General features: G+C 39.5%; 2 protein-coding genes across 2 annotated transcripts in view; one reads left to right on the top strand and one right to left on the bottom strand.

Annotated features, from left to right (window-relative positions):
• LOC140925637 (mdm2-binding protein-like) overlaps positions 1–3,210 on the bottom strand; it is a 37,354-nt gene extending 34,144 nt beyond the window's left edge. Inside the window, exons 1-3 of the mRNA XM_073375551.1 lie at positions 3,121–3,210; positions 1,091–1,216; positions 351–433 (exon numbers count right to left, since the gene is read on the bottom strand). Coding sequence (XP_073231652.1) covers positions 351–433; positions 1,091–1,216; positions 3,121–3,202 — 291 coding nt within the window. The 5' untranslated portion in view covers positions 3,203–3,210. The remainder of the gene's footprint in view (positions 1–350; positions 434–1,090; positions 1,217–3,120) is intronic.
• Positions 3,211–3,321: 111 nt separating this feature from the next.
• Positions 3,322–15,226, top strand: LOC140927747 (probable aminopeptidase NPEPL1). The gene is made up of 13 exons (XM_073377430.1): positions 3,322–3,501; positions 4,495–4,671; positions 5,622–5,879; positions 6,689–6,770; positions 7,548–7,690; positions 8,802–8,879; positions 9,364–9,464; positions 10,495–10,549; positions 10,993–11,160; positions 12,708–12,785; positions 13,525–13,567; positions 14,036–14,103; positions 14,727–15,226. The coding sequence occupies exons 1-13, from the start codon at positions 3,352–3,354 to the stop codon at positions 14,850–14,852; spliced, it is 1,527 nt and encodes a 508-aa protein (XP_073233531.1). The 5' UTR covers positions 3,322–3,351; the 3' UTR covers positions 14,853–15,226.
• The last annotated feature ends 943 nt before the right edge of the window (positions 15,227–16,169 follow it).

Here is a 16,169-nt window from a genome sequence, read left to right as displayed (position 1 = left end):
GTTTTGAGAATTAAATTTGTGTTGTTATAAGTACCGAGTCGACTGTTTTGGTTCGCTCCGGTTATTCTTTTGTTGCTGTTGAAGTGAAAGTCTAGAAATATAACAAAATACTTAATGTCAGGTCCCTCGGGAAACCAGTTAGTTTTGTTTTCCCTCGAGTCCTGATGTTTCCCGAGACGAAGTCGAGGGAAACATCAGGACTCTCGGGAAAACAAAACTAACTGTTTCCCTTGGGACCTGACATTAAGTGTATAATGTCACACTGACTGTAGAAACACATTGATGTTGAGCAGAAGGCTTAGTTGATAAAAACCAAATAGGCATTGGCTCAAATTCAAAAACAAACTAACCTGAAGTTGGTGGGTCAATAGCTTGTCCACTACAACGCTGAAGTAAATTGTTGGTGTAGCATCCTTTAGGCCCAAAAATGGATCTACATGTACATAAGGAGAGGATGTGAACAGAACCTTTCAACTTGATACGTACTAGTAAGGAGTACTACATGTAACAATAATTATCAATAAAGATTTAAAAGTACATATTTGTATTCCTTTTCCCCTTTAAAATGGGTAAAGCACCACTCAAAAGTAAGTTAAAAACACCCTACTTTAGCTCACGAGACTTGAATCACTTTGCATGCTACTTAATTTTCATCACATGGGACTCAAACGGAGAAGTTCTTATCAAAGGAAGTATTAAGGTACAGTTTGTACAAAACAGTTGTCTGGTTTATTACCATTGTGGTTAAAGAAGGACAAAAAAAATTGAACGTGTCCTACAGTAAAAGTACAATTATAAGTGTAACAAACCACACTGATGAGACAATTAATATCAAATACAGCAACAGGGTTGTCATTAAGAGCCAGGGGCCAGGGATTTTCCCCGGCTACTAAGAGAGTGGCCCCTGGCTACTTTTATCGGAAAATAGAAGAAAAATAGAACCAAAAGAAATCCCTAGCCGTTTGATTCCCCACCTACTTGTTGTATTTACGCGGCAACTTGAAATCTTAGTGACAACCCTGAGCAACGTTTTTAAAAAAGTCCAAAATACATGTAATGAGAGTGGCAGATAATAATAAAATAAACTCACCAAGCAATGCATACTGCTTATTGTCCCAATTTTCAGGCGGGTTTTCATCCTGACTATAAAACTCCTTCAACTGTTTAAAGACTCTCTTAATGCTTGGAATCACATCTTTAGAGCAGCAATGGCAATCTGTGCATCAAATAAACAAAGCCATTGCTAAGACTCCAACGCGTACACCCCTTTGATTATTAGGGAATGATCTTAGTTACAAGAACAGTTTTATTTTTTGGAAATGTAAACCTTCGATGATCCAATCTATAACTTTATGCATCACATGTAATTCTAAGATACCACTTACTGACCACCACTGGTTCTGTGTTAAAACTATTCCAAACTTGTTTCCAAAGTTACAAAAATTAAAATGTTTTCTTTAGAAAGTCACACAAAGCCAGTATGGTGGAGAATCAGATACTAAGGAGGGAGGGACATTCCATTTTTTATTTGCAACCCCCCCCCCCTCCCTCTAAAGATGACAGGCATCCAAACCCTTGAAATTTTGCTTGATCCTTGAAATGTTGCCTGTGCCTTTGAAAAAATGAAATCTGAAGGGTTCATTTTTAGTCAGCACTTTTGAAAAATTTGTCCTACTCAGTGTAGGGGTCCAAATTTTGTCAGCTTCTTTAAAGAAAAAAATCCGAACCCCCATATTCAAAAACCCATCACCATTTGGGGGAAGGGGGCAGATACAAAATGGAACATTCTTGGAGCACTCATGGATTGGAGATAAATGATACTTTACAAATACAGAAGCCTTCTTTAAAAATATTAATAATAAAAGCAAATTAATACAGAATACAGGGCCATGAGATTAGTTCCACCTTGTCGGAAGGATTTGAAGTACGGGTTATGTAACAATAGTAACCTGCGTTGCAGGTGTCGACAAGGTTAGGGGATTGGGAGGAAGGGGAAAAGGGAGGAGGACTGGGGAGAGAGGTTAAGGGACGCCTGCTATGAGAAACCCCTGTTGTTCATTTCTTTTGACACTGGCATCCACAATGTTTTATTTTGCTCGGTTATGATATAATTTGAATAAAGCATCTTGACTTCACAATTTGCGGTAAACAAAGTAACAATTTATTAAGTCTAAACCATGCTGATAAGCGCCCCCTACTTGTGATTGTTCATGTATTGACAGTTGATGCTATCGGAAATTGGTGGGCGGAATACAAAAACACTGGCTCTCATAGCAGGTGCTCCCTTCCCTTTTCCCTTTCGGGCTTTTCTCCCTCTCCCCCTCCCCTTTTCTGCACCTGTCACGCAGGCTAAACAAGAGAAGCTTTTGTTACTTAAGCCTGGTTTTCATTTGTTGGGAAAATCCCAGATAATCGGGGATCTTACTGTTTCGCGACTGTCCCAGATTTTGCCGACTGATGAAAACTCGAAATCGTAGATATCGTCTGGGATGGACGGGGACAAATCTGGAGAATCAGGAGCGTTTCTATTTTCCCGACGCGTCCCAGATTTGTGTGATGGTTGGCAATCATTCCCGACAAATGAAAACTCAAATTTGCACTGTCGGGGATGTGGGCAATGAATTTCGCTCACTACCAATCCTCTAAATTCCTGGGCTCCAGTCCCCTATCACACATAAACATGGCGTCTCTGGGACAGACTTGTGGCGATTATCCAATATATCGGCATAATCTGGCACGGTAGGCAAAAAGTAAAATCCCCGATCGTCTGGGATTTTTCCCGACATATGAAAACCAGGCTTTAATGATATAGAAATGAGTGTAACTTGAAGTCTACACCAAGCTACTTTTTAATTAACATTGGGCTGCCTTTGCTTCAGAACGATTAAACAATTACCTAATAAAACAATATGGAATTGGAAAGAAACTCGCACTGCAAAACTGTCTACAAGTGAATCAGAAAGCATGCAGATACCGCATATAAATCGTCACACATTACTGTACATGTATGTGTGTAAGCAACCTAACATGAAACGATCCAAAGAAAACTCACAGAAATCGCAGCCTCAAAGAAGATTTATCTTTGGCCACCAAACACAAGAATTCGTTGAAAATTCTTACCTGGTTCACTTACATCATCGTGCACAACAACAAACACAAAATACCTCTGAATCATTTCGAAATCCTCAAAGAGTTCGAGCATTTCATCAATGCTTCGTGTACGTTGAATGAAATTTCGCGGGCTTTTTTCTTTTCTTCTTATTCCCGACCCCTCCCCTAGCAATGATTCAAATAGATTTTGTGTTTGTGAGGGTAGGTGGTGGGTCGATCGAGGTTTCTTTCACGTTCAAAATGGCGGAGACTTGTCTTGTGTTTTCTGCGGAAAAAACCACATTTGATCCCCAGTCGAAAGGATGTCTGATCGTTGGACAACCCCGTCACCTCCAGGCTGTTTCATATGACAATTTTGCCGGAAAGTTGTCGCGAAGAGTTGATGCTGCGGTATGAAAATACTTTATTTCCTCAATTTAATTCCTTAATCTCATTTCCCTGGCCTGGTTTCATTTTTGTTGATTAACTAACTAAACGGTAGGCTTCCTTCTGCCCTGTAAACTCGTGAATTTTATCATGTATCATTGATCTCTTAAATTTGGATCTTAAAAAACAAATCGCTCTCAAAAACACTGAAACTTAAAGTTGGTATGGTTGAATTTCTACAAGAGCTACAGTTAAGCTCATGCTTAAAGAAGAGTCACCAATTCGGTGCAGTCGACGATCCATCCTTGGGGGTAACCTTAGAAAATGCCTTACGCATACATTAGATTATGTTAAAAACACTCGAATTCAATATTCCACTTAACACCAGTTTACATTTAGCTGAAAATTTGCACATAAGACAACATACAGTACAAGAGGAAATAACATGAAGAGGAAAATTATCTGGGACAAGTCTCTTTGTTTCTGATCTAATTATTATTATTTCACTTTTTGTAATACTAAATTTCCATCCATGTATGGTGTTAGTAAGCAAACTTAATTTAACCCTGTAAGTCCCAATAGTGACTAACGTCAATTTTCTCCTGACGATATCCATACAATGTCAAGAGATTAGGTTATAATAATTAATAAAATGATCACCTAAGGGAAAATGCCCTGATCTTTTATCAAAATCTCTCAACTTATTCTTGAAGGAAATGTGTAGAGATCAGTTTGGAGAATTTGTCTGTGGATATTGGGGCTTAAAGGGTTGAGAGGCTGCCATTGTGGCCAGTGTTACTGTAAACGTCCACCATTTATGGGCCCACCTACCTGTAAACCAAAAAATACATCCGGTTATACCCCCCCCCCCCCCCCGAATGTAGGCCCCCCTCTTGCTTATATTGAAATGAATTCGACTTTTTACGACGTTTTGAAGCTCAAAAAAGAAAAAAGTATTTTGATCAGCACTGCTATGTAGCTTTTTACTTTGAAATAAAACTTTCATGAATTTTTCAGACATTCAATCTGGTTCTTCACACCATGGCTGGGTCAGATGCTTGTCCAGTTTGGTTGAATCGCGTGGTTATTGGTGCATTACCGGTCACAGCCAGTCGGCATAATTCTCCAGCTCATCCTTATTTCCTCTACAAGCTTGTCTGTAGTAATCTTCCCTGTGGTGATGCTTGTATTGTGGTAAGTTACAGTGATGTGATTTTGACCCATTTCATTAACTAATAATAATAATAAAATTATTTATTGTCATTCATTTAAATACAGAATAGCACCAAAAAAAAAAGCGAGACCTTGCATGTAAATCAACACTAGTCATGAAAACATCCCCTCCATAAAGGAAATAAGGGGGCAGAGTACTTTTTTGCATGGATCCCTTCTCGTAACACTGTATGCAGTGGCTTTAAAGGTGGAGACGCTATCCACTGGATAAATCAGTAGATAGTGTAATAGATTGGTTTCCTTAATACTCATGTGCTGGATATTGATTTATCTGATTTATAGCGCTATTCAAGCCTTGAACAACTGGTCTAAGCAGTGCATTTTCACGACTAATCTGTAGGGAGTCTACCCGGGGATAGATATAACTGGCAATTTTTGAAAAGTTAGTGGTTGTTATGGGGAGATAGAGGACTGGTGTAATGAGAGTCCAATTTGCTGGATATGGTTGTAACATTTGTGATTGGCAGTTTTATGATATACTATTAAATCCAAAACCAAATGCTCAGAGCAAAATAATTTATTGATTATTGTTAATGTAAAGTAAGGAAGTTACTTTGAGTTTATCTACATCAGTTGTCAACACATTTATTATTCCCTTCTGAATGGCTGTTATGGTGAGAGGTTACTAATATTTTTGACAGTTGGGACAATGCATTATTGATCATGTGTTACTGTAAGTTGTAGAGGGATTTTCATTGTAGAGAGTCAAAAATGAGGGTGAATGGTAAAATTTTTTCCAGCAGGGACACAAAAAATGTGGTTTGTGAGGTTGGTAGTAGGATTTTGCTTTGGTGATTTTGCTGGCTCCCAGATCTTCTGGAGAACACTGGTGTAGAGGTCCTCCTAGCTTTTTAATTTGTTATAAAAATTAAAACTGATATGTCCAAACAAATACCATCTTCCTCCTTCAGGTTGTCTGTGAAAGAAGTGAAGCTTTTGCATCAGCCTGTGCCATTGCCAGAGCTTTTCCAACATTTTCAAGAAAATCATCCCGGGCTAAGCTGCCATCAAAGACAGTAACTGTGGAGTTTGTTTTTGTCGGGAGCAATGATTTACCACTCTCAAGTGAAGATGCTGAATGCATGAATGTGGTCGCTGATAGTATTCGTCTCAGTGCAAGGCTGGTGGATATGCCATGTCAGGATATGCATACAAGTGCATTTGTACAGGTGATATTCATGTCTTGAATGCTCCAATCTGCAACAAAATTAGGTGAAACAGTCTGCCTTAAAGGGCCATTGTGACATTTTGCCGACTTCAAAAGTGAAAAATTAAACTTTCGCTCTCCCCGCACCCTCCAATGCTTCAGTGTTGCTGTATGGGCTACCTGTAAGAAACAACAAACACCCCAACAAACACCGTTTCGTTTTTGTTTTCCTATTTTGAGGGTAGTGACTCAACAATGTTATTTCCTATTGTACTAGTTTTAAACCTTTAGTCTGTCACTGATTTTTTAAGAAATAACAATTTTGATCCGGAACCTATTCTCTTTAGTTCGTGTAGCTGTGTATTTGATTCCCTAACAGGTATTTGGCAAAGTTTGGTGAGGGTTGTCTTGGTCACATGTAACCATAGAAACTTAGTAACAAGTAATGACCAGCAAGTGTGTTCCTTTTAAGTTGTAGCATTATATTACACCTGTACTGCTCTCCAACAGCCATTTCTTGTATTGGTTTCCCGCATGTATTTATAATATGCCTTGTTAGTATTAAACTGTGCTCATATTATTGTGGGTGTGAGCTCCTCCTAAAATGTTGTACAATTGGTATAGGATTTACTGGAGCCAAAACCAGTTGTGGAATTGCACAAATTTTAGCCATCCCATTGATGAACTTTTAACTTATAGATATTTTGAAAAACCACAATTTGCTGTCTGTCCCCTTTGAAAACAATGTTGCCCAGACTGTGCATTGTTAAGACACTCAATGACTGCACTTAAAACTCTGTCATATTCCCTTTTTATCCTAAATTTCATTAGGAGATAACTAGCGTTGGCAAGGAGCTAGGAATTGTTCCTGTTATCATTAGAGGCGAAGAACTTAATGAAAAGGGATTTGGCGGTAAGTTTGCCCGCAGATACTAAGAGGTTAATTAACAGGATTTAGTCTACTTGGAAAAAAGTTGAAACAAAAATGTATTGTCCAAGCATAAAACTTTCCAAAATTTAAGCATCCAATTTTTTACATGCACAGTACATATAAAGTTTGTTAAAATGTACCACATTGGGCTAGTCATCACATATTAAAGGTCATTATACTATGTACAGTACATGATTATACTTAGCTAGAATTTGGATGAAGCTCTTCTCAGCTGTTGTTTGCCATTTCACTGGAAAGGAAATTTAAGTTTTGTTTCTTTTATGAATGCCGTTGACTGAACTAGACTGAATTTACATGTACTTGCAACACTGCTTTGTAAATTTGTGTAAAAACCATAAGGGTGCCGTAAAACTATTATTTTTCTTAGTCATGAGGATACTGGAGGTGTGTTTCAGCAAAGTGTCTGATATTTTTTTTGCATTTGAAATGAGAGTAAACGTGTTCAAATTGAAACATTAGGGGTAAAACAGACAACATTTTAACATCTTATTTTTTGGCAAGTAATGTAGGCTTAATGGGCCCTTTGCAGATTACAACAACATGGTATAAAAAACATGTGCTTAATTGCAAATGACGCAGAGGGGCACGAAAATCAAAGAGGTAGCATCATTCCAAAAGTAAAATATCTTTTCATTGGGTTACCTGCCATCTAGCAAGGTTTTTTTTGTACCATGTGTCTGTATTCTGCAAAGGGCTCATTGTCTGAGTTCAGGTTTGACTTTTCCCCCATCTGTTCAGGTCTTTATGGAGTTGGAAAAGCTGCTGAGAATCCACCAGCTCTAGTGGTGTTAAGTCACACACCAGCATCTGCAACACGGACGATAGCCTGGGTTGGAAAAGGCATCGTGTATGACACTGGAGGGCTATGCATCAAAGCCAAGGTTTGTTCTGCTGTATTGTAAAATAAGCAAAAAGCATGTTGAACTGTAGATTAAGCCCAAACTTTACATGTACTTTGGCCAAACAGGAACCATTTTATCATATTCTAAACCAATCTGTCTGCCCATTTGCTCCTGGGAATTTTGCCAAAGAAATGTGTTTTGAAGCTGGTCAAGCCATTTTCTAGTCACTGTGTGGCTATAAAGAGCTTTAACTTACCACAAAGTCGTTTACAGGTTCTACACTTCATGGCCTTCTGATCCAGATGCAAAGTATTACCTTCTGCAGTTGGGGCATGCACGGGAAGTACATCGTGCTCATTCTGGTGTGGTTTGAAAGATCTTTGAACACCCTGCGCAAAGTTAATTGTCCTTGACCACTAAACCTGATCACTTTACAAGCAGTACAAGAGACATTGATTTGCACGGGTGATTAAGGGAATTTCAGTGAGGAATGGAGTAATAAATGTCAGAGTGAAAGATATGAGGGGTTAATAATTATAGCAGCTGTCTTAAATAAATAAGTAAATAAATATAAATAAATAATGACTGAGAGGTAGCTCATCCACTTAAGGTATTTGATCTGCTATAAACCTTTCCATTTGAGAAATTTATTTCTCAAATGATTGAGAATTTTATGGGAGGGGAGAAAAGTGAAGTACCCGGAGAAAAAACTCTCAGAGCAAAGCAAAGAACCAGCCACAAACTAAGCCCACATGGCGTCAACTCTGGGATTTGAACCTGGGCCACATTGGTAGGAGCCAAGTGCTCTCACGTCTGGGCCAGCCCTTACTACGTTTGCAGCTTTTGAGGTAGATCCATTAGTGGGATGCCTGCATTCTTGTGGCCTACATATTTACATTTGTATCCTGTTTTGTAAAAAAAAAAAGAAGCAGTCACTGTAAACCGTGGACTTTCAATTCGGAAAATTAAATGAAAAAAAATTCATGCACGCCAATTAACCCTAAAAAATATTCATGCAAGGAATTTGATAACGAAAAAAACTTCCTGCGGCTCGAAAATTCCCCCCCCCCCCCCCCATAACTTTTCTAATGGTCCGTCCCTAAGTGATCTTATTTTACCGAAGACTACAGTTTTATTTTCTTTTTGGTAGACTTCCATGCTTGGAATGAAAAGAGATTGTGGCGGAGCAGCAGGCATTCTAGGAGCTTTTAGAGCCGCTGTGAAACAGGTCAGTTTGAAGTCTGTGACATTATCAAAACCGCCATTTCTTCTTTGTAACTCAAGTTTCCAAGTTAAGTGCTTACTTGTGGCTATGTGGCGTTGGGAACATAATGCATTTGTTGGTTTGAACTCAATGACAGTAATAGTGTTCTACTTCAAATCTACTCGTGGTTTGTTATACATGCACTCTCCTAAGAACAAAAACAAGACAAGAAAGACAATAGTATTAACGTATTACTATACTGGCACATCAAACGTGGATGTTTTCTCCCGTCCCCCACCCCCAAGGACCCCCCCCCCCCCCCTAAAAAAAAACAAAAACAAGCTTTCTCGATCGTCTGCTCTGGAAGATGGCACCTACATGATCAAACATGATGACCAAACTACAGTATTCAGTCAGCATTGAGAGCTGTCAGCATGTATGGGAAAGGTATATTTTGAAATTCTGTGCTATGTGTTCTCACAGTTTCTCCCCTGTTGTTTCCCGTCAGGGTTTTAGTGAGAATCTTCATGCTTTGTTCTGTATGGCTGAAAATGCGGTTGGTTCTCGTTCTACAAGACCTGATGACATATTAACATTGTATTCGGGAAAGTAAGTGCTGTTTAAAAAATGCATGGTGTTGCCTTTCGACAACGTTTTTCAACCCTTAACAACTCCCTGACTTTCAGAAGCAACCCTATTAATTCTCAAACGGCACCTTTTTTTCTCTCCAAGCACCTCTTAGCGAGCGAGCTTTAGCATCTATCCGGGCAATGGCAGCGAAAACGTCTCGCAAAAAGTGAATAAGCTCCGCTTCAAACTTTTTCACTCTTATTACATCTCGTTCAATTTGTCAAGTAATTGCGAATTTTTGTGGAGTTTAATGCTAGAAGTGCTGTATCTTAAGTTTAGAAAAAGAAAAATCGAATCGTTTTCTCGTATTTAAGTTCTTAATAAAACGTGAAATCAGGACGTTTCACGTCGTAGCCGAGCAATGACGGCAAAGAAATGTACATTAAAAAACGTACTGCTCGCGCAGAGTTGTTGTTTTGCCGACCATAACCTATTGCTTTTTTGACGTTCTTGTTGCTGTCACCTTAGTTGTTGCTAAAGCTCTCTATTAACTCAAATAAGGAGACTTTGAGTCCTTTAATTACTTTCCTTTACCTCCCGGTTAGTTAAGTTCATAGACTGCTGGTGTGTTAAGCAGGACTTGTAAATAAACCCCAATTAACCATCAACGAAGGTCTTAAAAAACTGATGAGGTCATGCTGGCTGTGATTAAAACCTTGTTTCAGTTTAGAGGATTACGTCACTGGGGTGTGACGTTAATCCGTTGGCCTTTTCTCCCTCATTTTATATTTCATTTAAAAGAGGACTTAAACGAACTTATAGCTTCGATGAAAAAGTGTTAGATGGATTTCCACTGCATGTCGCGAATTTTTACGCGCGTACGCGCGTAAATTTTATGCGCGTAATTTGAATTGAAAGTAGAAGCAGTGTTTAAAGGTTGCGCGTAAACGTAAAAGTTGGGCGAGGCGGTTCAACTTCTACGTTTACGCGCGACGTTCCATACATTAGAGAGAATCACGTTAACGGCAAATGGGAAACGTTTTAACACAGTTCATTTCCTCCTCTGCAGAACAGTTGAAGTTAATAATACAGATGCTGAAGGACGTCTTGTTCTTGGAGATGGGGTGAGATACTGTTTTATCGCCTTTGAGTTACAGTTACGTGTTGTGACTACCAAGATGACCATTTGTCCGGACAAACTTTCAATTGGCCGGTAATTTTGACCGGACAGGTAAATTAAGCGACCAGGAAAAAATACATTTCCACACTATAACGTTGCAAGAGTACAAGCATCTTTTTTTTTTTGACTTTATGTTTTTGCTTGTCATGCTAATACGTTTAAGTTATTATTATGTTATTTTTTACATTTTGACCGGTCAGAAGAGAGACGTGACCGAGCTAAAATTTCTTTGGTTAGTCAACATGACTTTCAACAGTCCCAAGTTTTTTTTAGCCCTGCCTGCTTAAGGATTTAAGAAATTAGGCAGGAAGTTGAGTGTGAAAGATTTTTGAATTTTCAGACTAGTTAACAGATATTTTCTGCTAAGCTAATTTGCCGTGTCTGAAGGTTGCCTACGCCAAGAAAGATCTCAATGCCGACATCGTTTTGGACATGGCCACTCTGACTGGTGCACAGGGTGTGGCCACAGGAAAACATCACGCATCCCTTTTAACGAATGAAGAGGCCTGGGAACCTGCTTGCGCTGCGGCAGGAAAAGCGAGTGGGGACCTGGTGGTGAGTACTGTGGACATAAAAACTACTTGTCTGCCTTTTTCCAAAACGACTAAGTGCTTGGAGCGATCAAGGGGTGTGAGAAAACAATCAAGAAATCAGTTAGGGCAAGGGTGGCACAGTTGGTTAGTGCGCGGCCTTCGGTGCGCGAGGTTTCGAGTTCGATCCCCGGTGACATGACATCCTTGTTTCAACTTCTCTCCTTTCTGTGTAGCTTTGACTAGCTTTAAATACCCTTAAAACAGAGTCCAGTGTTCCTGCCAGAGTGCGCCATTGCGTGCATCCCGCAAAAGATCGACAGATGGCCCTCAACAAAAGCGTTCAAGGGCCATTATGGCCCTTTCCTTTTTTAATTCTTAGGGTTTTAAAACGTCTCTGTTACTTCAACTACAATAATTTTCCAATTAAACAAATTTTTTAATATAAATAACAACAACTCCGTACCTTTTTACACAACATGAAAATCCATCAACGAATCTTTCGGCCAACATGTTTACCTGATTTACCATGAGGGGTCTGGGGACCACTGAGCCTCTACTTGGGAGATTAAACCTGGTAAACGCATCGTCGAGGTCTATCGAAAGTTTTTTCTCAGTAAGTAACGAAAACGTGGATGGCGGCGAAGCGAAAAGAAGAAGATCTTGACGGTGAATTGGAAAACGTGAATGGTGTAGCGGAGCTGGGAAAACGAACCGAAGCAAAAACAAGCTCGTATGGAAAAAAATTCCGCTAAGACGTTGGTTGAACGATTTCAGCTATTCATTTTAATGTGATGCATGATTCAGCAATGAAAAAAAGTACTTACTATTTCTGATTGTGCTAATGTTTGCTTTATTGCCGAAGATTTGCTCTATTGTGTATGAAAAGGAATACTCCATGTCAGCTTTAAATAAACTGCCATTTTATTTTACTTAACTTCCCAACCGTTTCTTCTCTTTTACATATCAGAAAGACAGCGGAATATTGGCCCTTTCTTGAAAAATCTGGCCCTCAAAAATGGGTTGTAGGGGCCACTTTGGCCCTCAAGCAGAATTTTCTGGCTGGAACACTGATTGATGGAGAGAAGGGGGTAAAATGAGCGCACCGTTGACCTCAAGCTTATCAGCGATTACTGTCACGAGTTATGGACGTAAAATATGGTTGCTTTACCTTTACCTTAAGTTGAATAACGAGCAAAAAATCTCAATTAGTTGAAACAGGCGGCATATCTACACATATTTACGTAAAACCCCTCCATTGGAGCAATCTCACTAGAACATTCATAGCGCTATTTTAAATAATAAGTATGTTTTGCATTTGGTAAGTGGGTTGAAGTTTCTAATGATAAATAACAAAACACGTTAAAGCAATTACGTCGTGTTTTTTCGTGGCGTTTCCATGGCCGTAACAATACTATTTCGTTTCCACAATGTAAATAAAGTTCATAGGGTGTGGCAGAAACTAGGATCTAAGTCCTAAGTGTCAATGCAAAGATGGTGTCGTAGGTCTTACATTTTCGTAACACCCGTTTGTACAACCCTCGCTAATTTTGCCATTTTGGATTTTTACAGTTCCCAGTGCCTTACTGCCCCGAACTTCATTTTTCGGAATTTTCAAGCGCCTTGGCAGATATGAAGAACTCTGTCCAGGTTTGTTCTTGTTTGTTCTCAAACTCATTAATAATTCATTAAGAAAATACAAAGGAAATTAATGTTTAATGAGTGTTTGGAAATCGGATGAAACACTGCTTAGTATTTGCATCCGTAATTTCTCCTTCAAAAATGATTTTGTTTGAGAAGAAATATCAAACATTCGACACAGTGTTTCATCACCAGATGAAACACCTCGAAGTTCGTCAAAAATACTCCGCTGCGCGTCGTATTTTCAACTCTCTTCTCGGTGTTTCATCTGGTGATGAAACACTGCATCTCATGTTTGATATATTACTTATAAGCCGTTATTTCTCCTCATGGTTAGCCCATATCGTATAAGCGTTTGCCTTCATTCGAGATACAGCTCACTTTGCTCGCCCTCTGGCCATGGTAGACTTTCACATAGTTGATGCAGCCTTTGCACCATTAAAAATTCAACGTTGTCTTAAAGAGTTAGTATCACAAAGATTTAGTACTCATTGAAAGTTGAAAGTTGTTATTTTGACTTGCTTACTTATAACTTGTTCTAATATGGAAGAACGTATTGATTTGTTACTCTTATTGTTTTGGTCCATTTTAAGCATCGTCGACGGTGCCATATATGATCATCATATCGTAGTTTAGAAAGCCAGGAAAGCTGAAACCTGTCCCTGAAACTACTATTGATTCTTACACCTTTGTACATTTGGTTATTTTTTTAAAATTCCAATTAAAACCGTTTTCTCTTACTTTGCAGAACCGTGATAACGCTCAAGTCTCTTGTGCTGGTCTCTTTATTGGTACGTATACCCATAGCTGCCGCCCATAGGAACAGCCTGCGTAGCCAGAGTTTCCGCGCGAAAGGTAAAACGAGAGCAAAAAAGGGGAGGACGGGGGAGGGGAGAGGAGAAAAGGAGTCCTCACTCCACCTCTTCCTTCCTTTTTTTCTGCCATTCGCACTTTGTGAACGAACTCGCGCGGTAACATTTTCTACGTAGGCTAACAGGGGCACTGTTACTGTATTTGCAACAATGAAAGATACTGGCGCTATGTCTACAATCTACCGGATGGCTCAGTCTTGCGCCGGCTCGAAAACCAGCTCCTTTGAATAAAAGCCTCTCGCTAATTACGTGTTCTGTTAATTTGTGCATACTTCTCTAGATCCAAATTTCCGTTTTACCAAATTGCGTTTGTAGTTACGTTTGCGTCTATATTACCTTGAAGACGTTGTATCAACTACATGTGTAATCTATTTTACTTATCTTTAGGCTCACATTTAGGATTTGATTTCCCTGGAACCTGGCTTCATGTTGACATGGCGGCTCCAGCTCATGTGGTAAGGAAAAAGCATTACAGTGTTAGGCTAAAACTTAAAGGGGGTATATCACAAGGATATCATTGTTTGTTTGGTTTGGCATGAAAAGATTTTGATTTGGCCATATAATATATCCTCTACTGACCCGGACGTTTGTTCGGTCAAGTCGGCTGAGTATTGCTGTCGTTTTTTCTCTGTATGATTTCGTCTTGGTCCATAAAAATATCCAGACATCTTGCCTTCACGCTTGGTCACTAACGTATATGTCTTACATAAGTCTCCTTCCTTGTAGAGAGTTAGTAAGGAAAGACGAGGACTATTTCTGTGTGTCCGTTTTAGAAAGGTGTCCGTTACAGTGCGGACACTCAAACCGGCACACTTGAATGAAGATTGTTCAATCACAACGCTTTTTTATTGCAAACGGAACAATACATTCGTTAATCTGAGGGCTGTTTTCTGATTGGACAATCTTCTTCCAAGTGTCCCGGTTTGAGTGTTCGCACTGTGGAAGAGGGACTTGACTTTCAATTTGCGTTCTCCTTGTAGGTCTTTTCCCACCCCACTTAACTTTGCGTCTTCAAGTTGTCCCCCTGTTACCGTTCTCGTTCGACCAGCTGATGCGTTCTCCGCCTTGTCTTTTTCAGGGTGAAAGAGCTACGGGTTACGGTGTTGCGCTGCTTGTGACCTTATTTGGGAAACTGTCTTCATCAAAACTGCTCCAAACTATTTCGCCCTGCCTGCCAGAAAAAAAACCTGGAAGGACCGCTTAGAATAATTCACATTTTTTTGGGAACACGTTTGGCATGAAGTGCGCGTGCGCACTGATTACATAAACTTGAAATATCACTATAGTATATTAATTCTCGGGGGAGGGGAGGTTAGGGGTTTCTTGAAAATCCTGTTGTATTTTTCAATTTGGGGCCAGGAAAGCTGAGCGCGCGATGGGCTCCAGTCATAGATGAAATGTGTTGGGTTTCAATGCAAAGTGAGTAAACTCTAAGATGTTTGGGATAATCTGAGTCTGCTTCGCCCTGAGAAGTTAACGAAATTTCCAAGAAACGGAGTCGGCAACTTATGTATGTTTCAAGCATGGTCTCGCAAGTCGAGTCCATAGATTATCATTAAACAAACTTTCAATCTTCAAGATGTGTTGGTAGTTGCATTTAGACAAGAAACATAAAGTAGTGCTTGTTTTTATGATCTGTGGTAATAACAAAGTTGGCTTGTTCTAAGCTCTGTGTTCCCCTCAGGTCCATTATGTCGAAGGTGTTTGAGCACCAACCCGAGGTTACTCTTGTAAACCCGAATTTAGTTACTTTCTTACTTTTTCATTCAAATAATAGTGGTCAACGGTTCTCCTAGACTCGAACGGGTAAATCTGTACCCAATTTCGGCAATTTCAAGTACTATCCCCTTTGTACCGTCATCTCGCATGCATCCACACCCATCCCACCTCCTTTCCCGGGTGTAAAAGTCCTTCCTTTGAATTTTTTAACGTTTCCATGGTTATGTACTACACATCACCAGTATCCCGGGGGTAACCATAGCAGCTGGGTTGTCACCTTTCAATGAATTAGGCTAATTATTGTACATGGTAGGAAGCTAAATAAAATAACGTACATTTTAAAATTTGCCAAAAAATACTCCTTTTTGAGTGATAGATTCATTCATCATTCAAATTTTCAGTCTGATCAAAAAGGAGAAATCCTTAGGGAAAGTTCATTTAATATGACAAGGGGGGGGGATGAAGATATTGAAACTCGAAGCTTGAAATTTTAGCAGCCCCGCTCGCTAGCGGTTCAATTTTTTAGGAGCCCCCTCCTTGGTAGTCGAAAAAATTTCAGAGCCCCCCCCCCCCCCTCCTCCTTCAATTACTTTGCTCCCCTGAAAAAAGATCGCTAGACTGTATTAAATATATTTACCGTTATTGTCTTCAATGGTTTATACTATGACAAACTTGAGATACAGTTGTGATACAATTTTCTAAAGCATTTTTGGGATGAACAAGAGTGTAATAATTACTGAGACTACATTTGTTATATCTGTAAACCACGTGATATAGCTGAGTTGCACAGGTCATTGAAATG

The sequence above is a fragment of the Porites lutea genome, chromosome 2 (genome assembly GCF_958299795.1).
Source record: "Porites lutea chromosome 2, jaPorLute2.1, whole genome shotgun sequence".
Taxonomy (NCBI): Eukaryota; Metazoa; Cnidaria; class Anthozoa; order Scleractinia; family Poritidae; genus Porites; species Porites lutea.
Note: the sequence above shows the minus strand (reverse complement) of the source record. Positions and strands in the feature narration are given on the sequence as shown.